General features: G+C 28.8%; 1 protein-coding gene across 5 annotated transcripts in view; it reads right to left on the bottom strand.

The window, feature by feature from the left end:
- Positions 1-27,761, bottom strand: part of LOC105251008 (ecdysone receptor) — a 48,194-nt gene that overhangs the window by 4,666 nt on the left and 15,767 nt on the right. For 3 of the 5 annotated variants that reach the window (XM_020027423.2, XM_025409429.1, XM_025409428.1), the window contains one exon: positions 19,948-20,966. In XM_020027423.2, the coding sequence (XP_019882982.1) occupies positions 19,948-20,371 (424 nt within the window). In that variant the 5' untranslated portion in view covers positions 20,372-20,966. Of the gene's footprint in view, positions 1-6,055; positions 6,664-10,410; positions 11,034-19,947; positions 20,967-27,761 lie in introns of those variants that run through there. The other 2 variants (XM_011257482.3, XM_011257483.3) reach the window with 2 other exon arrangements.

Genomic DNA, 27,761 nt, shown 5'->3' with positions numbered 1-27,761 from the left:
TTTGAATCAAGAGAGATTGGAGGATTATATTTTTGTTGCAGATAATTATCAATAAACTAAATTGATATTGGTATAATTTACGAGGAAACATTATATCATTCACAACATAATTTTCTCGAATATTATACATTAAATTTTAAATTAATTTATATTATCCTTTTATATTGCAATAATTTATTGCGACTATTATAAATTATTACTCAAATATTTGCCCTAATTACCAATATATTTTGTTCAATAAATAGTGTATGAGCACGTGCATGTATAATTTTTAATATACAATATACTATTATAATTTTTAACGTATATACATACATATGCTTTCTAACTGGTGTTTTATAAAAAGAAATACATATATATCTATAAATAAATAAAAATTTGTATTAATCCATATTGTTCTATAAATGTAACATTGTTGAATAAATTATTTTCTAAATAACTATTGTTAAATTTTCAACATATATATTTATATTTAATTTCTGACTTTTGAAAGATATTAGCACTTTTCCCTGTGCCTTATATTTTTTTGTACAATTAAAATTATATACGTTAGCTTTTTGTTTACAATATTAACTGAAAAATAAGGTTATGTTTTATTAGATATCGATAATATACAATATATATAATTATTATATAATACACGCAATAGTCAAAAAATACCTGATATCGTATATTATTGCAAAAATGGCAATTCGCGATATCTAGAGAAATGTATGCGTAGCAACTCTTCTTTCCCACCAACTGGATAAGCGAACAGGTTTCCGTAACCTTTATAGCGATATCGTTACGCGTCTCTATTACCTCTTTTATCTATTTCCATTCGCCGAGCGAGGCGTAGGCAAGTTAGAAGTCATGGTCGGTGAAAGTACGAAACACACAACTACGGATACACGCGTATACGCTTCGATACGTAAATACACACGCACATGTGCGCATTGAGAGCATAAACAGCGCCTGAACCTACGTGTATACACACACACATATATATAATATAAATACGTAACTGCATGCCAGCTTTATGATATACTGGAGCGCGAGCCTTTTCCCTGTACTATCCTATAAAAAATCAGTGCTGCAATTAGAAAGAGACGGGAGATACTTTTGTGGTTAGATCTCCGTCTCTCTCTTTTTGTACTTTATTCTATATTGTCCGAACTGAAAACATTTCTCGCGGGATATTTGGCGGCAGAAGCGACACGCGAGAGTTTTGCTCTCGTTTATTAATTCGAATAATTAAATTAAAGATCGCGAATTATTTTGTATGTGTATTTTTTTTTCTTAATTTTTAAAAAACATGGTATAGGAGGAGCGTACAAATGCGGTCAATGTTTTTGATTAGGATGTTATAATGGTATCAACCAATCAGCGAACTGACAAAGATAGCGATCCACATGGCACATACGTATGTGTCCTTTTCTATGAATTGGGTCATTCCACCACTCTTGAAGATTCATTTCAGCATGTTATGGAGCTCAATGACTATGCGGGCGGATAGAAATTGACCGATGAAGTCGGCCTAAACTGAATGGATAATCGTTGTGCCATTTTCAAAATAGTTAGTCTGCTATTTACTTGTTTTCCTTAAAAATTTTTATTTGTCAAATATGTGGTATCTCGTAAGAAAAATCTCTTCAAATCACAAATATTTGATCCAAATCTTACTTAAGTTATATAATTTATAATGTTTTTTTTATCTTCTTTATCTTACACACTCGAGATTAGCATAAGTTATGAGTTCAACAAGTGACACGTGTCTTTTTGTCTATTTCTCTCACATCGTGTGTCCCGATTAACATATTACATTTTCTTTCAAATTATTGAATTATTTTCCTTTAAGATTCTATCTCCTCTTTCCCTTAAAGATAATAATTTAATTTACTATATTTCAGATACACTTTCAGTAATTTACGATTCTTTTATATACTTGGAATTTTTAATATCCTAATCTTTATAATTAAAGAATATTGGTAACATGTGAGATAAATAATAAATTGAGGAAACATGGATAATTGTAGAGAAATAATAAATATTTATAATTGATAAGAATTGATAAGCAAAATGTATCATTTTCTTGCACATTGTTCATTCTTATCCATATAAATAGAATGCTCCATTTCCATTATACATTATTTTTTAATAAATGCATTTCTTTTCACTTTGAAGTCAGTTTTCGTTCTCGAATCAAGACATCAAGATGTACAAAAGCATCTGTAATGCATTTTGCATAATCAAATATTAGAAATAATAATGCTCTAATAAATTAAAGTGCACGTAGAAATAAAAAAAAAGAGATAACAAAGAATTATACATTCTTCGATTATAATTAAATTAAAATTTTAATTTAATTAAATTAAAGTTTTAAAGTTCTATTAAAGTTAAAATTAAATTAAATTCAATCACAATTTAATAACTTTAAAATTCTTTCTCAACGTTTAATTACAAAAATATTAAATATATAATATATTAAAAATTAAAAAGTTACGAGATTCACAGTGATCTTCCTCTTCAATGAGAAAAAATTAATTTCAAATTAATCAAAAAATTTGTCACTACAAGATAACGCAAAAAGAGAGGTGGGAAATATTTCGCATATGTATTTATAAAAGAACATTATTATTTCATAACGATTTATTCATTTTTTGACATTAATTAAACCATCTGTCATATTTTCAGAAATTTCTATACGCGCACCCGCGTTCTAAGCGTCTCCCGTATCAAGCGATAAAAAGATAAATATTTCGCAAATGTAGATTTCGAGTTATACGAATGGCAACTGCGTATGTTTCCACACTAACAAGCCCAGAAAGACTCGATGCGCGAACTCGCGCGCACGGTTGCTGGCTTCAATATTCCTCAGCAAGGTTTCCATGTTGGTTAGTACCTCTTCTCTCACGACATAGCAGTGAGCGGCCTTGACTCTGGCTCTCTTGGTGAATATCTATACAAGCGAACGCACACAGCCGCTCGTGTCCTCCTTGTTCTCTTGTCTTACCTAACAAATGGCGAGTTTTTCCCTCTCTATTTCTCCTACCGCATCGCACTGTGCTCACTGTGCTGAGAGACGAAAGCTAAAACAGGCCAGTGAACACTGCCTCGTTTCCTTCCAGAGATCAGAAGAGATGGTAGACTGGTTAAGCGAGCGTGCGAAAAGAGGAAATGGAAAGACGTAGACGTAAACCCGTAAGAAGTGGAAAAAAAAGGAACAGATTCACGTGTAGGAATCCTTAGAAAATATGCGTACGTCAGACGAATATGATAGATTAATAGATATATTGTTTTCTTTCTTAATTAAATTTTTTTCAAATCTGCGAAAGTCGCGAAGCATTTATTTATCTTTATCCGTGGAAATTTTTGGAAGTATCATACAAAGATCCCGAGCATCAAAAAATTTGTAAAATCTAAAATCTTTTGTATTTAATATCTTTGGCACTAAAAATCAATAGGTTTGTATCATTAAACTTTTTTTTCAAACATGGAGAAAAATAAAAGTTTTTGAAATTACAGTTTTTAACGTCCAATAATTTAGTAAATAAATCTCAAGTTGAATATCCGTTAGATATATTCAATAAAAAGTTATTAAATAATCCATTCTAAATTTTGGAGTTTACTTATATGCGTAATTTGTGAAAAGCTTTTTATTTTTAATAGCATAATTAAAATAATACCTTGATATATTAATCCATTACCATGACCAAGAAATAATAAAATATTGACTATTATCTAACTTTGAATAATGTTACTCGATTATTCTTTGTTTAGGATATTTTGTATAATAAATTTTCTAAAAATTATATTAACAAACTCTTGGAAAATACTTAAGATTCATGAAGATTATATATTATAAAAAAAGTGAAGTTATAAAAAATTAGAAAAACATTTTAAATTTATGATTAAAGTATTTATGATTAAATTTAATAGAGTCTTTAATTATTTCTTTTTATAAAAAAGTACATATTGACGATTATAATTTAAGATTTTTTAAAGATACTATTTATCCAATATAGTAATAATCGATAATGAAAATATTTAAGAGAAATACTTTATCATAAAGTTATATCATAAAATATCTATTATCTCATAATATCGACACACTCAAGCATAAGTGTTCAAAAGAATTGGTATATGTGAAACAAAATTAGCAATTTGCCAATACAATTTGCTAGAAGACTCATTTAGATTACATCAGATTGAATACTGTGTCTGCATTAAACTTTTATTTGACAGATGTGGTAATTTGACTGCAGAAAATAGTGTATTTGTTCCTCTTTGCCAATCTATTAAACTGCGTTGTCTAGAGTTTTGATTCTTCGCTTTCAATTTGTTAGCAAAATATTGTATTCTACTAATATTTTGACAGCATGTCAAATTTTCACTTTAAGTCTGTTGCTTTTTCACCGACAAATTTTGTAACAAGTTATCATGCAAAATCAGCTGTTGATAAAAAACTCTTTGTTTTTCATTATCTAGGAATATATATTTAATTTCTTCTAGTAAGAATGCTAAATTAATGAAAATTACTTGCATTCATCTCTTTCTAAGACAAGGAGTCTTTCTAAAATGAGAGAGAAGTCAATATAATTATAAATTATCATTAAATTATATTAACATTTTTCATTTCCTATATTTTGTCTTACAAAGAGACACATTGCAAGTGATTAATGTAGCATTTTCATCGGAACAAATTAAATTTGAACGTAACATTAGTAATATTAATTTATTGCCCTTATCCTAAATTTATTATTTCCAATAATTAACGAGAAATTTATATTAAAGAAGATGGACGTAACATTGTATGGGAGCACCTCTTACTTTTGAAAAATAGCGAATAAGCAAACAAGTATTAAATAAATAACAAATATAATTAATAAATAAACAAAAAGTAAATATATTAATTGTTAATTAATTCTTTAAAAGTTTACCACATTCGAATTTAATGCTCGCGAAATAAGTTTTTGATTGATAGTTTTGAAGAGCAATTAATTCGAGAAAGAATTAATAGGTTGAATTAACATAGTTTATTCTTATAATGATGTAAACATTGAGAAGCGTCTTTAATTAATTTTTAATTTAAAAATTGAATTTTTAAATTTATTTTATGAGTAAAAAGTTCAAAATTAAGATATTTCTATAAAAATTAATTTGGGAAATAATTTGATCTAAATATTAATTATGACTATTATCTTTTACTTTTCTCTACTGTACTATTATTATTCCATGTTAGTATTCCGTGTATATGAATTTATATACAAGTTTAATATTTTTAAATATACGCACTATCTTGAAAAAGTTTACTAGCAATTAATTAACAATTCTGTTTATTTTTTTTAGTTACACTTTATTATAAATGTTTTCCGGAAATAAAAGTGTTATGGAAATATTAAGTCAACATCTTTGTATCCAATATTCCCTTTTTGTGCTAATTACAGCAAATTTAAATAAAATAACAGATTAGCAATAAATTATATTTTGTCATACGTTCAAATTTGATTTTTTTAAATAAGTATGTCTCAAAATAAAGGATAAGAGCTAGAGATATACAACAGTGTTCTTTTCTAATTCTTTTCAAAATGAGTGTGAAATGTATGTATTTAATAGCATATTTAGAAATTCAGAGAATCAAAGCTAATTGAAAACACATATTGATCGATCGAGATATCATCGAAACTGATTTACGAATACGTAAACGTTTATATAAAGAGACATTTTATTATTATTTTCATTACATTTCGATTTTTTTAAAATATCATAAAGTTGTATCTGCCATCATTTTCAAAAAAACAAAAATTAAAGAACGCTAATTATATCCATAAACAATGTGTTTTATTAAATTAATTTTGCCCAATTGTATTTAAATGTAAGCTGCAAACAACATTGCATATTGTTTACCCGATTTTTCATAAAAATCAAGTATAAAATAATTAATATATAAAATAATAATTTTTTTGATCCTATTAAAAAAGACACGTGTAAAGTACATGAATCTAACAATTATATATTATAATTATATATTATAATATATATTATAATTTTGTCATCATGAGAATCATTAATTTACCTTGGGTCGAGACAGGGAACGAAGAGGTTGGACGATCGCTATTAATTAATTCTGTAGTGTTGGTGCTAATAGATACGGTGGTTGGTGGTGATCGTGGTGATGGAATAGAAAAGCGAATAGTGTCTGCGGATGGCTCTGCAAATGGATCTCCGTACGTCTGTTTTGTAAATCTATCTATCCTCTGCATAAATCTCTCCTCTCTTTTAGGAAGATCCAAATTCCAAAACTGAACATCCTCTTCGCAGACCATAGTGCCCGAGTCCGCTTGAAATCTCGGTACAAACCTATGCGACACGTATGACACTTCCATACACTCCTGAAGATAGTCGACGTATTTATTGCCTTCCCATCTTCGACGAATCGGTATCCGTGGCATTGTCTGCCTCATCTCACTGTCTTTCTCCACCTTTCGATATTTCTTTTCACTCTCTAGTGTAACAATACGAATGTATCGATGTTTCGCGAATCAAATCGTCCTTAACAATTTTCTTTACACGAGATCTACGAAGGCGAGTGAATGTCACATATGGATCACATATAGATTGTTGTTTTTAATTTCTCTGCGTTCTTCGAGAATCGTTGGATCAACTTTTTTCTCGTGTAAAATCCTGAAGAAAAGGATCGAGGATTGAAAATCCGAGCTATCTGAAGTTTCTTTTTATATTTGTACAACCTCGCGTTCAACATCCCGCAGAGAATGATATGAGTGTATGTGTGTTTATAGTATATATAAATACAGACTAGTAGCAAAAGAGGATAACATATGTTAGAATATAAGAATCGTATAAAAATCTTGTTTTTTCTGAAGATCTAAAGGACAAAAGTCAAAAGATGTAAAAAACTATGAGCAGACAGTGTATAACTCATTCTTATATTCCATCGAAAAATTCTTTTAGAAAAAAAAATACGGTTTAAGAAAGATAAATAAATAAATGTTTTATCAAATCTTGAGTGTACATCAATTATAAAAAAATAAAGAAAACAAGAATCATTTAATAAACATAAATGTATATCACGTCTTATATAATAATAATTGACTTTGATTAGATTATATATCAATAAAATTTGAATAAAAGTTATCTCTGATGCTACTTTTTAATTCAATGATTTTAAATTTTATATTGCTTGATTTTATAAAATTTATAGAATTTATCGTTAATTTAAGCCAGTTGAAAAGTATTTTATAATATAATATTATTTTCTAATATTTATATTCGTATTTTTATCGCTCAAATATTCTAAATTACTCTCGGTATTAAATAAATGCACCACAAATTATTAATTAATATTTTTGAGATATTATAAAAAAGTTAGCGAACAAAATAATTTCACTCATGTTTATTATTATCATAGGAGTTTAACAGCTCATCGTTTCATGCCGTTATATAATTAGTAAGAATCAGAATCAGATATTGATGTTGAGATTCCAGTCTCAACTCTGAAGTCTAAATAAAAATAAGGATGTCATAAATCCTATTATATTTTATGATTTATATAAAATCTGATGAAATGAACAAAATATTAAGCGTGTCTTAATTCTGTTTAATTGTCAATAACGTTTTAAAAAAAAGAATACAGTGTAAGATTTTCCTAATTTAAAAAAATAAAAGTGATTATTTTTTATCTGATTGCATATAAATGTATTAAGCTTGATTTTGTGTGCATAAAATGTGTATATGATTTACATAATCACAATTATCATATGACATTTCGACTTTTCTAAAAAAAATAAAAATTTAAAAATAATAATATATTTAAATAACATACATTACGTAGAAATTTGAAACAATTATATTTAAAATAAAATTTAAGAAAAGGAATTATAAAATAAAAAATTCTTAATTTCTGACAAGCATCAAATATTTGTATTATATACAAATATCTATATTTGTATGTGTGTGTATGTGATCAGTAAAATAATGTTAATTCGATTTTTCACATATGCACACATAATTTCTTTCTTTTATATTTATATTTTTTCTAAATATTTTGAACTTATTAGATCTTTTGATTTTATTAATTATATAAAAAGAATTCATGAACTATTGAGTTTGAAAAATGTTAAACATGAAACGAAATCTAAAACGAAAAAGATCTACTGACCAAAATTTCGAAAAATAAACTATTATAAAAATTTAATATTATAATTTAATGTTGAATTAATAATTTTAGCAATATAACAAATTTATGTTCAATGTTTTATTTGATTTAAAAAATAAATATCCCAAAATCAACAGATATATTATCATAAATCAATCACATATTTTTGGTCTAATTTAAGATCAATATTTTATTAACAAAAAGATATCAATATTATAACAATTTCTGAATAAAAAGTAATTTTAAAAAATTTTATGCTGCTCTTCAAGGAAGATATATAACAAAATAATAAAATCAATTTCAAATAAATTTTTAATCAAAATTTTAATTTGATAAAAACATAATTATAAGAAAGTGAACGTTGCGATTAATAATAATCTTTTTTGAGTTTTTTATTAAATTAATTTGAAAATTCTATGTCAAAAAATTTATTTAAAAAAATCTCCGATTATAATGGAATATCCTGCACTTTATATACTTTATAAACATTCCGAAAAAATACTTAGATAAGAGATAATTGAAAACTTATGCATAATGAATTGTGTTATAAATCATTATGATATTGATTCTCATATAAATGTAATAAACATAAAAGTATTAAAATAATAGAATAAAGAATAAATGTAAGAGAACATATGAGAATGAAAAAAAAAGATACATAGACAAATATATGGCTTTATAATGATAAACAGATATATAAAAAATAGCAAGAAATAAAAAAAAACACTTGCACTATTTTAGAATAACGGTATAATAATAGCAGAAGTAGATTTGACCGCGATCTCTCCTCGTGGAAGTTGTGTAAGATAGAATATAAGGAAAGTACCGGGGTCGGCATCTTTCTTCGCTCCACTTTTCCATTTATGCTACATCCTTATCACTCGTTCGGATTTATCCTTGTTATTTTTTTCTATATATTTTTTCAATATATTTTTTACAAAAAATTATCCACGTATCTTTTCATCGCGTACATTTTTTTATATATTATTTTTCTTATTTTATTTTCTGTTACTTTACATAATACATTTATTTATTATTTATTATTTTTTTACTTATATGAAGCAATGAATTTATAAATTTATAAAGGGAGATTGATTATCAGAATTATCTTTATACTCAAAATTACAAGTTTTCTTTTAAAAATTTTTGGGAAAGAGACAATGAACACAAAGAACGTACCAAAATTTTTCGCTCGATCATCTTCGTATCGTCCTCTATTTATTCTTATTTCTATGCTTTCTCGTTTTATTTCTTTTATTTCATTGTTCTCTTGCCGTTCTTGCAAAATAAAAAGCTACATAATATTACGAATTTCGAATATTTCCAAACATGTACATTTAACAAAGAAATAATGTAAAAATTAATGCAAAAATGTAAAAATAATTTAGGAAAGATTAGAAAAATAATACAAATACAGAGAGACTGTGATTTCTACGCTCTGCTATAACTATGTGTATCAAGTATCAATCGAAACGGAAGTGAATGCGAAATGAAACAGAAATGAATGAAAGAACGAGCGAACGAGCGATTGCTTTTTCTTGGATATTCAGGTCAGTCCAAAGATTCTAAGCCGAGCAGCTGCTGCTGCTGCATCATCGCGTTGCAGTGTGTACGTGTAGTGGGGGTGTGCATTAACACACGCACGTGCATTCTCGGCAGACACGCGCGAAAGAATGGCTCCCGAGAACCTCATCGATGTATCAGGGTTTCTGAACCAACAACAATCGCGTCGTAGAAAATTTCGCCCGCGCAAACTGGGATAATAGCTTGCCAGAAAAATTCCAAGGTCAATTTTAAGTTACCTCCAAATGTTTTCCTTCGGTATGTTTATAATGTATATAAAATTTTTATAAAATATATAGGATTTTCAATTATTCTTTCAAAATGAATATATAGAATTTTTATAATATTATATATATATATATATATATATATATATATATATATATATATATTTATATCGGGGATTTTTTAAATAGAAATTTTTTGATATGGGATTTTAAAAAGATTAATTTAGTATAAAACTCAAGAAAGATCGCAGTTTTGAACTTTTCACTTTCTTACAACTATATTTTTACCTAATTAAAATTTTGTTAAACATCTATTCGAAGTGGATTACATCACTTTGTATACCTTCCTTGAAATATAATATAATATATAATTGCGTGAAATTTGTTTGAAATTATCTTTTTTTTCTTTGGAAAATTGTTATCGTATTGTTACTATTTTAAGAAAATACTGATCCGAAATCGAACCTTTTAATTCGCAGACGACTGCTCTGTTTCTCCTGCGATCGTAAAAGCTCGGATTCTTCATGGATTCGTCGTATATCTCTCGATCCTTTGAATATTTAGGCCCGATACCTTCGGTAGGAATGCAAATGCGCAGGTTAGGATTGCACCGACGCGCACGATTTTCCGACTGCTCGCGTGCTGCACATGCACCGTCACCTGTATCGATCATTCGACAGATTCACTGACGCAATAATGTATGCGTGTACATCGACGGAATTGGAAAACTAATGGCCACACACGAGCGTCAAAGTCGCAACATTGACGGTTCACCTTCGACTGAAGCCAGGCGGATCGCACGAATCGCTCGGGAGAACGAGTAGAGTGGACGGACACAAGGGAGAGCTAGCGGCATCGGTAACAGCGGTTTTGCCGAAGCTGGAGTGGATTGGATTCGTCTTTGGGACTTTCACTGTCAACGCGCATCCTGCACCGGTACGCTTCGTGCCTGAATAAACTCTCCTTCTTGTGTGTGTGCGCGCGTGCGTTTGTATACGTGTCCCTTCTCAAATTCTTTTCTTCAGCTGCCAGGACCTGGACACTCTGGAATCCCATCGATTTAACTTAAAATAGCCATTTGCTCTCTCCTTCGCTAAATTTCATTTTACGCAGACAGACTGAGAATAATGGAGTTTATTAATATTGATGCAATGTGCAGGATACAGGGAGACTCCAAAGGGTTGCTTAATTCATATCTAGTATCTGGTTCAGAGAAATTATAATTTTCAATCTGCAGCATCCTAAAGATTGCAAATACTTCATTTTTGCCTGTGTATCTCTCTTTTATATCAATCTTAATATATGTATTTTATAACAATCTTTTTGGATTTTAAATTATTTAATTGAATTTTAATTTTCAATTTTAATATTTTTATTTTTTAATTTTTGAAATTATTTAGTTACAGAAAAATTAAATTATTTAAAATGCAATTTTGGTACATTTTCACAAACTTTCCTTCAATCCTTCGGATATTGATTGGATTTTTATTGATTCAAATTACACGTTTTTCAGCTCTCCCCCTCTCTGACATTCGATCCGATTTGAAACTAGAAAATGCACAATCCTTAGTAAAGAAAAGAAAAAATTCTCAACAGCACCTGGCAGGGATAACTAATCTATCTGACGTCATCCACCTGTTACATACTGCGCGCAAAATTGGCGAGTGAATATAAGGCATCTCGTACGTGCACGGTGCACGCACACACATTCTGCGCGAGGACGCGTTGCGCATGTCGGGATAGAGTTACGAACGCGGGGGAGCATTGAAACGGGGCTGAGAGCTACTATCTAGCCGGGGGCTACCGGGGTGGGTCATGGTCAGAGAAAGGAGGACAACCCTCGGTGTTTCCAGTCGAGCCTGGATCTGGACCGTACCATAAAAAGAATATTTTGGGACCGCACCATGTCGAGAATTTTCTGCATAATCGTAAAACCACGAAGGATTTTTCGAATGTTCCGGTTTATTATTCTCAATTCAGAGGATTAATGTTGGGTGTCTCTTTGGATTCGTGCGGATCAGTTAATTAATGTATACAATAATCTCTCGCTAATTTATTCTCCTTTTTCCTCCCTTCTTCTCTCTCTCAATTTAAATTATTAGATCCTGTACAGCACATCTGTTGTAAATATGTTTAAACTATAAATTTTTTGACTAATTTTGAGCAGATTCTTACTTAAAAAAATACCACATAATTTTTTAATTATCAGTGATTCAGAGTAAATAAATTTTCGGAAGGACAGACGTAGATAATAAAATTATATTCTTAATTTCTAGTAGGCTTTGTTAAAATTGTAATTTGAATCTTATGTAAAAAAAAGAAAAAAACAATCTATATCAAAAGTCGGAAAGTTGAAATAAATGATCTATCTCACAAAATTGCAGTTCCATTATTGATAGTTTTATTAAATATTACAATTTTATGTAATAATAAATATAAAATGTGTTTTTTCCTCAGATTTTTCTTTTCAGACATTCTTCACACGTGAAATAGAGGTCGAATAATGAAATTGCAAATATCATTTTGATATTGAATTGGATATAACGCCCGAAGCAATTTATATCAAAGTTCTTTTGGATTTAAAATCAAAGCAATAATGAATAAAACAATAGGCAATAGTCGGAGGTTGAAAATGTATTTGATCTAAGAATTGAATATGTAAACGTTTGTCGAGTCGATTAATATTGATACACATAAAAAATCAATACAGTCATATATTTTGTCATGTTAATTTTTTGGATAATTATTTGTCGTCTAATTAATCACTCTCAAACAGGTTTCCAGATATAAATCAGAATTATATAATTTGTATTAATACAAACAATTCCAATAATATCAATCATTTCTGCAATATATCTTAAGAATATATTCATTGTGTGCGTGTTAACAAGTACATCTTATTGTGGAAAAACATTTAGTATTTTCACGCAAAAGATTTAAATCAAATTGCTCATTATTAATTATAAATAATAAATAAGTAATAATAAATGCAAAGAAAATAAATATAAATATATCGAGAAGACGAGAGCGACAAATTAATGAAAACAAACTATTTTTTACGTATAATAAAATAAAATAAAGTTAATAAAGCTGAAATAAAATGATCGACATTAAAGTAAAATGATACGAGATGACTTTAATAGAAAAAACAAAATAAAAATTTAGTTCGAAATTAATTGCTTTGTTATTTGTTCCCGTACAAATTGATTTATATCGTATACATACGATTAGATACATTCACGTATTATTTAGATAATTTTTATCTATTTCCATACTAGTATACTATATAATAAGCTTTGAAAAATTCTTCGGTTTTTTTTCTTAAATCACAATATATACATATACAGGCAACCAGTTTCAACCAGTATTCGGTCTTTAGGATCTTTAGGATCCTTGACATCTGCATCCTTCTTTTCTTTCGTTTGTGTGTTTTCCCCTCGCTTCCTCTCTTCTTCACTCTCTCTTTTTGCCTGCTAAGAACGGACAATTCTCTCACTCGCTCGTTCCCTTAATCGAGATTCTCGGCTCAAGGCCGAGTGTGGGCGCGGGAGGCACACCCGAGAACGTTAATGCACAACTCTGATCGGCAATGACGGCTGACGTTAGCGATTCTGTTGCAATTAATTACGACAATATGATTTAAATGAAAATGATAATGTGTGGGCTATAAAGCGTCACACTTCGTACACGATCGCTGAAGATTGCCTACATGTATCCAAATTTGCACTGAAACTATTATTTCGAAACATACTTTCGTGATGTTCATCTTCGAGAACCTAATTTATTTTTTAATTAATCGAGAAACTTATAAATCATCTTTTGTAAATAAGTTAAAATTTCGTAAAATTTAATGAGCTTATTTTTTTAATTAATATTATTTTTAATATTATATTTAATATTTTTTATATTTTTATTAATAATAATAATATAATAATATATTATCATACGGTAATATTAAATATAATATGTTTAAAAATAATTAATTTTATATTTTCGTATTTTTAACATTAGATTACTTAATATAATTTAAAAAATTTTATTATATCTTTATATTTTATGTATAAAATAAAAAATGCAAGCTTTCCTTAATAAATAGTTGGCAAATCCATTATCTATGCGTTAAAATAACCGAATATGTTGAAAATAATCGCAAGACGTTATCAATTTAAATTTTTAAATTACAAATGCGTTTATAAGTCTTTTTAACATTTATAAAAAACACTGAATATCATATTACATAATTTCAGATTCTTTTCTCAAACATTTCTCATATAACCAAAAACATAATCAAAAATATTTCATAAATTAGATGGAAAATAATGAAGGAATTAGATGGAAACAATGAAAAAAAAATACGAAAATATCTCAAAAATATCTCTAAAATATTTAAGTGACATTTCAAAATATTTAAGTGACATTTCAAAATGATATACGCATTTAAGATTGTTTTATAATAATCCTTAAGTTTCTTCTAATTTTCTAAATATGTTCTAAATATGTTTTTTAAATATTTTGATATTTCGATATTTTATGTCACACAATTTATAATAGCATATTTACAAATATAAGCAACGTAAATCATAGTCATTTATATTTTAAATTTTATATTATTTATTATAATATATATATATATATATATATATTATAATACAATATTAATACTAATATTAAATATGAATTATATATTTTCGAGCGTATATTGTATTTGACATTTCCTGATACTTAATAAATTATTTTATTACTATATTAATTTTATTTATATGCCATCATTCGAGATACCGCCACCATTCGAGTATTTTAATTGAAAAGAATAATTTATTTTTATGTATTTTGCAAGAAAAAATATTATATGATATCTCGTTTCTAATTCTTTTATAATTCAATACAGCTGCAGAGGAAACAGAAACTTTGACCTTTGATGATATATTCTATACATAAAAGTAACATTATATATAGCAAGTCATTATTATGTCTCTTCAAAAGATACGTAATAAATATTGTCTAACTTATTTGTTATTTATCAATAACGAAAATTCATATTATATTGTATGTAACAATTTCTTGATTCTCTAATTTTCTATTGTAGAGCATCAATAATGTACAGTGAAGACCGTAACAAAACGAAATGATTGTTAAATCCAAGATACATTAATCGATAATTCTGATGAATAATTTCGAATTGCAAACTGCATTTCATGATGTAAATTTTATAAAATAGAATTATAATCGAAATATCGACTATTTTATAAAATTTACATCATGAAATGCAGTTTGAAATGCAGGATTGCTAATGATCGATCTAGAATTATAATCGAAATATCGATTATAATTCTAGATCGATCATTAGCAATCCTGCATTGGAAATTAAATAAGAATACGTTTTGTTTAGAATTATAATAGATCGATATATAAGATCGAGCATTAGTAATCTTATAATTATAAAATTATATAATAAATACATTTTAACTTTTCTCTATTTAATAAATTGAATCGCTCTTACGCTTTTCCGTTTAAACAAATATCGTGAAACATTGTCTTGTCCGATTTGAACCGGCGATGCTATTAGAACGCGAAGTCTATTGCGGCCGATGGCGAGCAAACCGGACACGATTACAGAATCTCGTGAAGCTTCGTTGAACACTGCGAGGCCTCCGACACGCATCGAGGCTTCATCGTTTCTTTTGCTCGCTCTCACTCTTTCTGTGCAATTCATTTTTGTTTCCAAGCTGCTACATAAGCACTAATTCGAGCTACATGCTTCTAGAGTTACCTAGTTAGAAGTTTCAAGAGACACGGTAATGTCTCTCGCGTAAAAGTCACGTGCGTAGCAATAGCCAGATGGACTATATGCGAGCTGTCCAGTTAAGAGCACCTCGGATTATCGGATTTCATTGTTAACAATGGCTAAGCCGATTGAATTTTTAATAAACTTAATCGATATCGGGCTTACGTTTCAATTATTTAAAGAAATGTCTCTTTTATCGCTCTATGTGTACGGAAATGTTACGATATAAAGTCTCGATATAAGTCTCTAAAAATTTTTTAAACTCTATTTTTATAAATAATAAAAAGTATAAGATTCGAAGTATAAAAATAAAAAATAGGCAATGATAATAACAATACGAGTCAAGTGTCGGTCCTATGACACAATAATTTATTATGCAAACACATAAGCATGGAACATATTACAAAGAAAGGATGACGAACGTTTCGACCTTATTTTTGGGTCATTTTCAGCGCAAATGTGATGATGTGATGAAACATAATAATAAATAACAAAAAGAATTTATATCGGAGCCAGTTACAGAAACAGCCGTCTAAAGTAATAAATTATTGTGTCATAGGACCGACACTTGACTCGTATTGCTATTATCACTGTATATTTTTTATTTCTATTTGTATATATTTTTTTTAAAAATGTCTTTTAAAAATATATTTAAAAAAATATATTTAAAAAAAATATTTAAAAAAAAGTCTCAGTCATTACTTTAAACAAAACGTATTATTATTTAATTTCCAATGCAGGATTGCAAATGATCGATCTAGAATTATAATCGATATTTCGATTATAATTCTATTTTATAAAATTTACATCATGAAATGCAAATCGAAATTATTCATCAGAATTATCGATTAATAAATCTTGGATCTAACAATCATTTCGTTTTGTTACGGTCTCCATCTTTACATTATTTATGCTCTACAATAGAAAACTAGAGTATCAAGAAATTGTTACATACAATATAATATGAATTTCCGTTATTGATAAATAACAAATAAATTAGATAATATTTATCACGTATATTTTGAAGAGTCACAATAATGACTTGCTACATATAATGCTATTTTTATGTATAGAATATATCATCAAAGGTCAAAGCTTCTGTTTCCTCACTGCAGCTGTATTGAATTATAAAAGAATTAGAAACGAGATATATATATATATTTTTTTTTGCAAAATGCGTCAAAATAAATTATTTTTTTCAATTAAAATATAGGTATCTCGAATGAGAGAGATGGCATATGAATAAAATTAATTTAGCTAATTATACAGGAGAGGACGCTCTTTGACAACTTTATATGTATTTATATATACACTAGATGATTAAATGTGATCATGAATTTTTCGCGTTAATTTCATATCTTATAAATATTCATTTATATATTTTTCAAAATGCAATTAATAACTTTAAGTTATGTCTTGATATTCATGTAGGCAAGCGTGAATCTTAATTCAAGTTGATGTGACAATCTTTACATTAATTTATCTTCATAATAAGTATAAATTATCCTCATTAACGAAGTTTATCGCTTATTCAGAATAATCTTATTTTGACAAATTTCGTAAAAGAGATTTAGAGAAAATAATAACTTGAAAAATATTATCATTCCCTAATATATTTTATACATACACAAAGTTTATATATATATATATGTATGTATGTATGTATGTATGTATGTATGTATGTATGTATGTATGTATGTATGTATGTATGTATGTATGTATGTATGTATGTATATATGTATGTATGTATGTATTATTAAATGTAATACATATTCTCTCTTTCCTTTTTAACCTTTCAACTTTAAATCTTTTCAAAAAAAAGCGTCCCAAATATACATATGTGCGTAAGCGCGTGCGCATATATATTGAACAATTTTATATCACCGGATTTGTGTGTGTATGTATTGCAGGATTAAATTTTATTACTAATGCAATTATGGAATATATCTGAATAAAAAATAATTTGAAAAACCAATAAATAAATAAATAACTAAATAATTAAATAATAAAATAACTAAATATTTGAATAATAAATAAAAAAATTAAATAAATTAAATATAAATTATTCAGAAAATTGTGTGTAAATAATATGGAAATTGCTTGTATTAAAATCAAATGTAAAAAATGTCTAAAATATATACAAACTTTACAATTATAAGTAGAAATAGTATTTATAATTAAAAAATTATAGATTATATATATATATATATATATATATATATATTTTTTTTTTTTTTTTTTTTTTGAAAAAGACAATTCGTTTATAATATGACTAAAATTAAATGTAAATAATTTATAGAAAGAGTAAAGTATGTATAATACATTATATTACTTATACTATTTCCCAGATTTAAAAGAGTTAAATATTCTGTCTGCGAAGCGAAATCTAAATCTCGATATTAAATTATAAGCGCTAATATCTTTTTCATTTTATGACGATTATATTACAAAGTAAAATGATAGAGATATTATTTAAGAGATTGCACGTCGAATTAAATGTTTGTATTCACATTTGATATAATTATTTTTTATTCTCATAGATGTACGATTACAATCTTATCCCATAATTTATCCCATCGTTACTATTTATCCTGTAAATCAGAAAAAATTTCCTTTCCTAATATACCAAATTTGCAATAAAATTCGGTAATATGAACAAATGCATTATTTTTTTTTTAGTTTTATATTCGCATATAAATAAATATAATAACCCGCACATGCTCAATATTTTCATGCAGACTCTGCAAAATATCAAAAATTTCCTGCATATGTTGGATAACATATTTCTAAAAATATGTTGAGAAACATGTAAAAAAGAGTTCTTAAATTTTTGCATTTATATAATCGAGATTTTAGTTCTTGTATGATTGATTGATAATTTTTGTATAATCGAGAAACATTGCTTGATTTTGTTTTTGACATTGAGAAGAAATTGCAACGGACAATGTCACAAGGCGAGAAGCTTGTCGGACTGAGCTAAGTGGCCGAACAAGAGGTAACTATCGAGGACAATGCTCCTTCTCAAGGATATCCACTCTTCGATAGAGTCGAGAGAGAGACAATCGCGAGATCGAGAATGCTAACTCACACATGTCAAATTTATTCATTGACGATCTTAAAAGAAAAAAACAGGAAACATAAACGTCTCAAATATACGTCTCGAGATTTGCTAAGATTGCATTTATATTCATTTTGAAGGATATACGTGATATATATATTATGTCAAGCGTACAATAAAAAAATTTATATTTTGTTGTTTACGAAAAATATTTCCTTATTTTTTCCTCATTTCTTTCCTTATGTTGCTCTCGCACTATTTCACATGTGCTACCTTAACGTGTGTTTCATTCTATTTTTTTCTTAAATGTAAAATGTCTTTATATATTTCTTCTCATATGATATAATACAGCATACACATATTTACTATATAATACGTATATATGTATATGTAATATATGACAGAAATATTTTTTGAAAGTAAACACACAAGCCAGAGACCGGATATTCATCCGGCCACTTGATACATAGTAGTCGATAAGAGCACAATAATGAGGTACTATGTACAAAAGATGTGAGTATACTACCTGATATTAAATCTCAGGAATTTTGCAGATTATGATAGTTCAATAGCGACATTGGCGCCATCTGCTTATCTTGATAAAAATGACAAAAGTTCTCAGAATATGACAACAGATGGCGTGTATCGTGTTATTATCATATATATATATATATATAAATAGTAGAATGCGCTTATCCATATATTTTTTATGTAGAAAAAAAGAAAGTAGAAAGAGAGAGGAAAAGAGAGAATCTCATGGAGTAACCGTGTTTTTTAAACGCATGCGAGCTGAAAGCTTCGGTAGAAACCTTGTCAGAAATTGAGTTAAAAGTACATTCTAAGAAATCAGCTGATTTTGACATTTATATTCCATTATATAGTTCTCATCATTATGCATTATGTTTCTTATTCTCTCGAGCATTGACTCACATAAGGGATGACCTTGTGTGAAAAACCTTCTGTCATCGACTTGATTTTTGGAGCAAGACATTAATGGATCCGAATATAAACATTTGTTTACAATGTAATGCGAATTTCCTGAATATGATTTATGTTATTGCCACTTTGATTTTCTCTTTTCCTGTCATTAGATGTTAAATGTGTGCGAAAATAATCCTTATAATCTGCAACATTTTTGTTATCAAAACAGAGTACTCACCTATTTTACCGTTGGGACTATACGGATCATAACTGCCTGTGCTCATGGGACTCGCGTATCCATTATTGCTAACTTGCTGATGCGGACTGGAGTGCGCTACAGGAGGCTCCGACAATTGCTGAGAGCCAGAGGTATAGACCACGTGCTGACTCTGCAGGGAGCTCTGCGGCGATTCCGGACTATTCGTCGCCAGCCAATCGTCCGGTCTAGTCGTCTTATTGCTATTGGCTATACCGGTGAAGAGGCTACTTCCGGTACTGATCGGTCCAGCAGCCAGGGCAGGCGACGTCGACGTTCCCGCCAGATCGGGTCTCTCGGCCTTAATCGTCAAGGATGCGGCGCTGCCGACGACGGAGGCGATTGCGGCAACGCTTGCAGCGGTGCCATTAGCGGCGTCGAGACTCGAATCGCCGCTGGTATCCATGCTGGAGGTTGTTATCGTCGGTTCTGTCGTCGTCGTCGTCGTGGTTGATGGATTAATCGTTGCTTTTAACCTGGGTGAGGCTGCCAGGATGACATCCCCCGTAACAATAACCTCCGACCCTTCATTATATAGCGCTGCTACCTTGCCACTTACTAGACTGGCCACCGTGATCGGAGATCTTACTTACTCCGTGATATCGAATGCTTCCTCCGGACAACGTTGGGCGTCTCTTTGTTGTTGCTTTTCAGTTTTTGAATTCGCTTAATTATGGTTTATCTTCTTCCTAGCGGCTTCTCGGTGATGAAACATATATCTTTCGGATCAGAGTCTGCCGTATTGCAAATTCAATCCTTAATTCTTTCAATTAAAGAATGAGAAAAGTTCGTATCGATATATCGATCGTTGGAAAATCTTCAAAGGAAGAAATCAATGGTTTCATATCATATTTGATACTAAATTAATCAATCGATTTAAGAGATTTATATTGATGAAAAAGTTAAGTAATCACAGCCTTTTTTTATCGCATATTGACGCGATAAAATGCGCGAAAGTTTGCTGTAACTTCATAGTTGAAGTCGTTGCCTGCTCGAGATACCTGCAACACAAAAGAGAAATTGATTTCTTAGTTGGCATCGATACACTATTCAATAGCTGTAAATACAATTACTTAAATATGATGCTTTCAAGTTTAAAAAAATTCTCGAAAAAAGATTACGTCGCCTTTCATTAATAATTTTTGTGGTTTTAATGAAAAATACAATTTTTTATATAACATTCTTAATAATTTTACATCATATTTTTTTACAATGAATTCAAAAATATAATTAGAATTTCTCTTTCATTTCTAATTTCTTGCAAAAAAAAAGAAAGAGAAAGAAATGATTTCAACATGCCATATATACAATATCTTTCTCTCTCTTTCTCATGTGTGTACGTGTAGAATCGGTGAATATTTACTCCGAGTCATAACTTTGATATCATTGTCATCTAATGTCAAGATTAGGATGACTTTCTACAATAAATATTTACCAAAATTTGCTGATAATTTTAATTTCGCTTCTGTTTTTAAAAATTATCCCGTTTGTTACCATTAAGATTATTTTGAAGATTTATTTACGCGTCTTTTTATAAAATTTTATTCTATTCTTTTCATATTTTTCCAATACTCAATTATAACAAACTTAACTTGCTCTTTAGTATTGAGATATAACTAAACATACTTTGTTTTTCTTTTAATATTACTCATGCTTTACAAATAATAATTTTAAGATTGTCTCCACATCGATTGATAAAAATCTTCGATAGCCCTTGAGAAAACATTATGAATGAAAATAAAGAGGAATACACACAAAAAGAAAAAGATTGAAGGAGAAAAGGTTGAAGAAGAAAGTTAAAAATGAAAGAGAGGAAAAAGAAGAATCAGAGAAACAGAAAGAAAGAGAAGGACAGAAAAAGCAAGAGAAAAATTACGAGACAAGGACAAGGACGAGTAGAGGGTGAGAGGAAATAGGAGCTCAACGAGGGGGCTGGAGATACTTGAAAACGGAGCAGGAGAGGGAGGAGGGGGAGAAGAGGGAAAAGTCGAATATGAAAGAAAAAGGAACGGAAACAATTTAATTTGATTGAATTTGACAAGTTATATCCCGCTGAAATAATGATGTATTAGTCGAATAATACTTGAAAACCATACAAGTTTCGCATTATCGATCGTGGTACCCGTTTCCCTCCATTCCTCCCCTCTCAGCTTCCCTCGCGACAGGATTCAGTGCGGAGGAGGAACCTAACCTTCGATGCTAACCCTGACCCACCCTATTGGTCGACATGGCAATCCGTTCCTTCCGTTTTACACTAATATTAATATCGCGATAACTTAAAACGCTATTTGAGATTCGTGCATTGACAGCTCTAGACTAAATATTTGAATACCAATAAATTAATTTCTCCAATAGAGAACATGTGTAATATTATACATATATGTTATATAATACATATATAATATATAATATAATTGTTATATAAATGTTATATAATATAATTATGAATGATTTAAATAGATACCAACACGTCTCTCAAGCAAATGTAAGACAACTAAAATTGTTTTTAATAAATAAAATGAATTCGAAAGATATTCGCATCCAGATATTTAAACTTGAAAATTGCTTGAATGTTCAAAAATATTATAATTGAAAAATTATTAAAATTCGAGGAATTCTTTTGAGAATCCAATAATTTATTGTCTTCAAATTTTCGGAAACACGACCTCCACGACTTTTGTAAATTGCCCTAGATAATAATACAATTTCCGCGCGCTTATTCGTATATTCCCCGAGCAGAAACTGCGATCACGCGCAAGCGTGATATTTCTGGGCCATCCTATACATCCACACATCTATAGATGGTCTTTTTCTCTCGTCTCACTCTCTCCTGGTAACTAGGGCATCGGATCGATTCTGCAACGGCGACACAGACGCCATCACCACTGACACTGCTAACGCCATCATTACAAACACTACTACCATCATCATCATCGCTACTATCACCGTAATCAACAACGACACCGCTAATATCATTATTATCATCGCTATCATTATTACCGTCGATTAACATCAGAACTTGACAGCATGAGATTGGCTGGAATATCCTGATGCGATTTGCAAGGATATGAACGAATGGGGTTTAGATTCCTCTCGCTTGGAAGAATCGAATGGATTTTAAAGTGAAAGGGCACTTTTGATAGCGTGACCTTTTACACATGCAACGTGGATGAATTTATTTCCAATCTTATTTAAATTAGATCGAGATCTATTAAATATCTCACGAAATTAAGACTCGCAGTGAACTTGCGATAGAGAATCGCAGCAAAGATTCATGCCTTAAAAAATATTTAATACGAATGTAATATCAAAATTTAAGAAACTTGATAATTTGTATCTATTTTTAAGAGTCTTTTGTATCGCATACGTGAAAATGAAAGCAGAAATAATTTTTTATATATCTGAAAAAAAGATAGAAATAAATATTTAGCAAATATGGCAAATGGATTTAAAAAAAAAACGATAAAAATTAATTATATATTTTTAAAATCTTGTGTACATGTCACGAAGTTTTTAAAGTTATCTAATCAACATAAAAGTTTAACGGCCACTTCAAGGACTTCTAAAAAAAGAAGTCTATCAAACGTTTGCGGCATTTGAAGAATTTATTCCCTCTCTTTCTCTTTCAGATATTGCCTGAAATTATCATTTTCTTCGTAAATATATTTTATACATGATTATATAAAAATGCTCGACTTCTATTTATAACTTTTAATGCAAATATACATATATTTTAATGGAAATACACATTGTGTTATGCTTTTGAAAATTAGAACGCTCGACGACGCAGCAACGTGGTATCATAGTTCATAATGTATGTGTGTTGTGTCTAATTGACCTGAATGTAAAATTTGTGCTTCATCTTTACGAACGTATGCATATATTATTATCGCCAGGAAAATTTTTACTATGAAGGGATTCTATGATTTTTATGGACGACCCAAGAAAACCAACAATCTGCTAACGCGAGGATCTTGCCTGCAAATTTTATGTCCAAGTAAAATAACGCAGAAAGAAAACCGAGTGAATCTGACAGGAAAAAATCTGCACACATGTATACGTGTCTACGTAAAGCGTCGGAGCTGCTAGCAAAGCGAAGGCGATTGTGCTCTAGTTGCAATGCGCATGCACTCTGCGTGCGAAAGTCAGCGAGCAACGACGTAACCATCACGGCTGACGCCGACGCCGACGCCGACGCCGACGCCGACTCTGACGCTGACCCCGACGCCGACACTGATGCTAATGTCGCCAGGGCGCAAGAGAGAAATCGATTTTCGCTCTATCGTAGATTCGCTTTTCAGCGAGACCATTGACTACGTTTAGAGATATACAAACGGTATTTATAAGCGAAAACAATACCACTTATTTATAATGTAATTTAGTGACTTAATTTAGCACATTTTTCTTCTTTAAATAGAAAGAAAAATATCTTATGGTTCTGTAATCAAATATTTGCAATTTTTTATCGAAAATAATATAATTGCAGTTATATAAATAGTTGCAATAAAAATAAATTATGTATAAATTGCGATTATATATAAATTGTCTCTCCTTTACAAGAAATAATGAAAGGAAAATTGGCTTTAATAAAAAAAAGTAAAATAATAAATATTAATTTCTTTTCTTAATCTTTCATAAATTAAAAAAAAATCTTTAATTGCGCGTAGAAGGAAAACATTTATACAAGAATTGCTTCCTTATAATTTACACGAAAATTAAAAAAATATATAAAATAATATGTAAAAATAAAGAAATTTTATTAATCTACTAAAAATATAATTATTTTCAAATACAAACATGGGAAACATATGATTGAATAATTAGCAAATCTTGTTCAAATTTTACATGAAAATAAAATATTAGAAATAAAAAGAAAAAATATATAAAAATAAAAAAAAATAATTTTAAGCTATTTGTCAATAAAGTGTCTAGAGATATTGATAAAACTGGAATATTTAAACGAATTAAACAATAAATAATGATAAAATTGTTAAGGAAATTAAATAAATAAATGAGAACATATTTTACTGAAAAGTCTAAAGCTAATTGTGTACAAAATAGAATTACCAAATCAGCGAAATGCAATCAGATAACGGAAGATTATAAGTCAGCATTTCTCAATTAGCGCATTAGCCTTTGATCGCTTTGTAAAATGCATTGCAATCTGAGAGAGAGCGGATATGCAAAATTTATGTAAAATAAAAGTAAGTTTAAGTAAAATTAAACTATTTAAAAAAATCCCACTTAAAATATAAAATTCAAAGATAAAAATCTAATGTATATTTCATAAATTGTACGAGAGTCACTCAATTCACATAACCGACAGAAATCTGTAATTAATATTTATCTATGAAATATATACTGTTTTTCTATTTCTAATATATATACACACACACATATATATATATATATATATATATATATATATATATATATATTTATAATTTTTTTAAAAATTGAAAGTACAATAGATATATATAATATACAATATTATGACCTTGCATAGAACAGCAAAAAATATTAATTCATGGAATTTAAAAGCTTCCAGTTCTAAGCTACTGCAGAAATTAATAATTCAAAAAGAACACATGCGTAAATTTAAAGATTAAAAAATTCCACGAAATATTGTTTTACAATACATAATGATAAAATTGTAAGGATTTCCTAGAGAATCCACAACATTCTCTTGTGGATTCGCTAGGAAGTCTAATAGAAATATAATATTTTAAAGTTCAAGAATGTAAAAATCTAAGGACCCAGAAAAACTTGCGAGTATAAATATCTATGCGATACAGAATCTCCATTTAACGAGCAATAAGGATTAACAAATATTCAATCAAGATTAGAGAAGCATCTAGAAATCTGCGCTACAAGTTTGATCCCGTAGGAATGTAGTTGGCCATGAGTGGAAAGATGCACGAAGAAAAAAAAGGCGAGAAAGAGTAAAGAGGAATAGTCTATGTTTCGCCGTTTTCCATCGACTTCGAGCAGCGAAAGTAAGAACCAGCGGTCATAATCGGCCTTGAACCTAGCAACAGGATCGATGATCTCATCCCCGAATGCGTCCTGACTAAATATGTTAACTTGGAGAAATTCGCGCATGAATGTCAGGTGTCATCGTGTGAGAAATCAGTCACTTTATTTCATTGATTATTTATCGATAATCATCACAATTAACTGCAATTAATTGTTATCGTATGCAGAAATAAAAAAAAATAATTATCTAAAAAAAGACCGTAAAGCAAAGAGCTTGTGGAAGAAATTCACGTAAACAGAACTAAAATAAAAATAAGAATATTTAAATGTAAAAGTAAACATACTATTTTTTTTTTAAATATGAAAATCTGTAAAATTACATTGCTATTAAAAACTGATTTAAATAATTTAAGATTACGGAGGATTAAAGGGAAATTCTGTGTTAAATAAAACTATGTGTATTTTTTGTAAATATTATATGCTAGCAAAAAATACATCCCAGTACGCGAACAGAAAAATATCTATCGTAAGTATAGTCGTAATATTACGCGGTAAAAATTTTTTCCTTAGCAAATTTCTTAGATAGTGTAAAATTGTACTACAGTACAATGAAATGCTTTTAGCTTTCGCGACAGAGACGAGTGTGTGCATTGTTGAAACATGACAGCATTCGCCTCGCATCATGTTGCGTTGCACCGCAGCATTTGTGAAAACCGGGATAAAAAAAGAATACATGGAATATTGGAAAAGATATATGTCTGAAATTATAATTATAAGGCTGTTTTTCGACAAAGGAAAAGGAAAACTTGATTTTTTTTTCATCGAAATAATATTGTTTCGTTCAAGTTAATATGCTTCCCTCTCTTCTTTCTTTACCTTCACCCACATACACAAAACAGATACTGTCTGTATACAAAATAATCTGTTAACATTTGTTACAATTTGTTATACCTAAGTGTTATTCGTACCTTGCTGCATGTCGTAAACGTGTGTACATAGCTTAAGGTAAATGTGTGTGCATAGCTTAAGTTAAGTTAATATTTATCGATAATGTGTGTATGTGTTAATGTCGTTGCACTTTAAAAACTAACGGAGCTGGGTCATAACATTCAATAAAAACAGCATTGTTGTGCTTGAAATTTGAAGTAAATATATCAAATGTTGTGAAAAATAATTATTATTAAAGGCAAAAAATTGTTTCTTTTTCATTAAAAAAAATATATTTTTTCATTTTTTTTTTTAAATTTAATATTATTTTTGTATATTTTTTGTCAAATTAACACATTAAAAAACAAACTAAAAGTTCTTATATCATTTTAAAAATTAAAGTTTCTATATTTTTAATTTATTTGTTTCAAAAGTAATTTATTGAAATTTAATTCTGATTTGTTTTTAGAAAACTTATTTAAATAAAAATAGTAATTATATAATTATATAATCAATTAAGAATGTGAGCAACGTTTAAAATAGTGATTATTCAAATCTAAAAAGTTAAAAATAATGAAAATCAATTTGCAGTGATCAAGATATAAAGAAATATTAAATACCCGAGAAAAAAATCTTGAAAAAAAAACAAGGCTTGTTGATTTTTATTTTATTTATTCATGTCTAATTATTAGTTATATGTCGTATTATGTCATTCAACAAATGCCTCAATTTCTTACCCTCACGATATCGATAATCATTTATCAAAGGAAAATGTAACAGAAAAGACTTCTCAATTCGATTTGGAGTCTTATACAATAGTTTTTGTTAACCTTCTACACACATGATAAGAGAAATTAATAGATTTGAGCAATAAAACTTAACGATTCAAAGAG

The sequence above is a fragment of the Camponotus floridanus genome, unplaced genomic scaffold (genome assembly GCF_003227725.1).
Source record: "Camponotus floridanus strain SB8 unplaced genomic scaffold, Cflo_v7.5 scaffold264, whole genome shotgun sequence".
NCBI lineage: Eukaryota > Metazoa > Arthropoda > Insecta > Hymenoptera > Formicidae > Camponotus > Camponotus floridanus.
The sequence above is the reverse complement of the archived record's forward strand: the minus strand, read 5'-3'. Positions and strand labels throughout refer to the sequence as shown.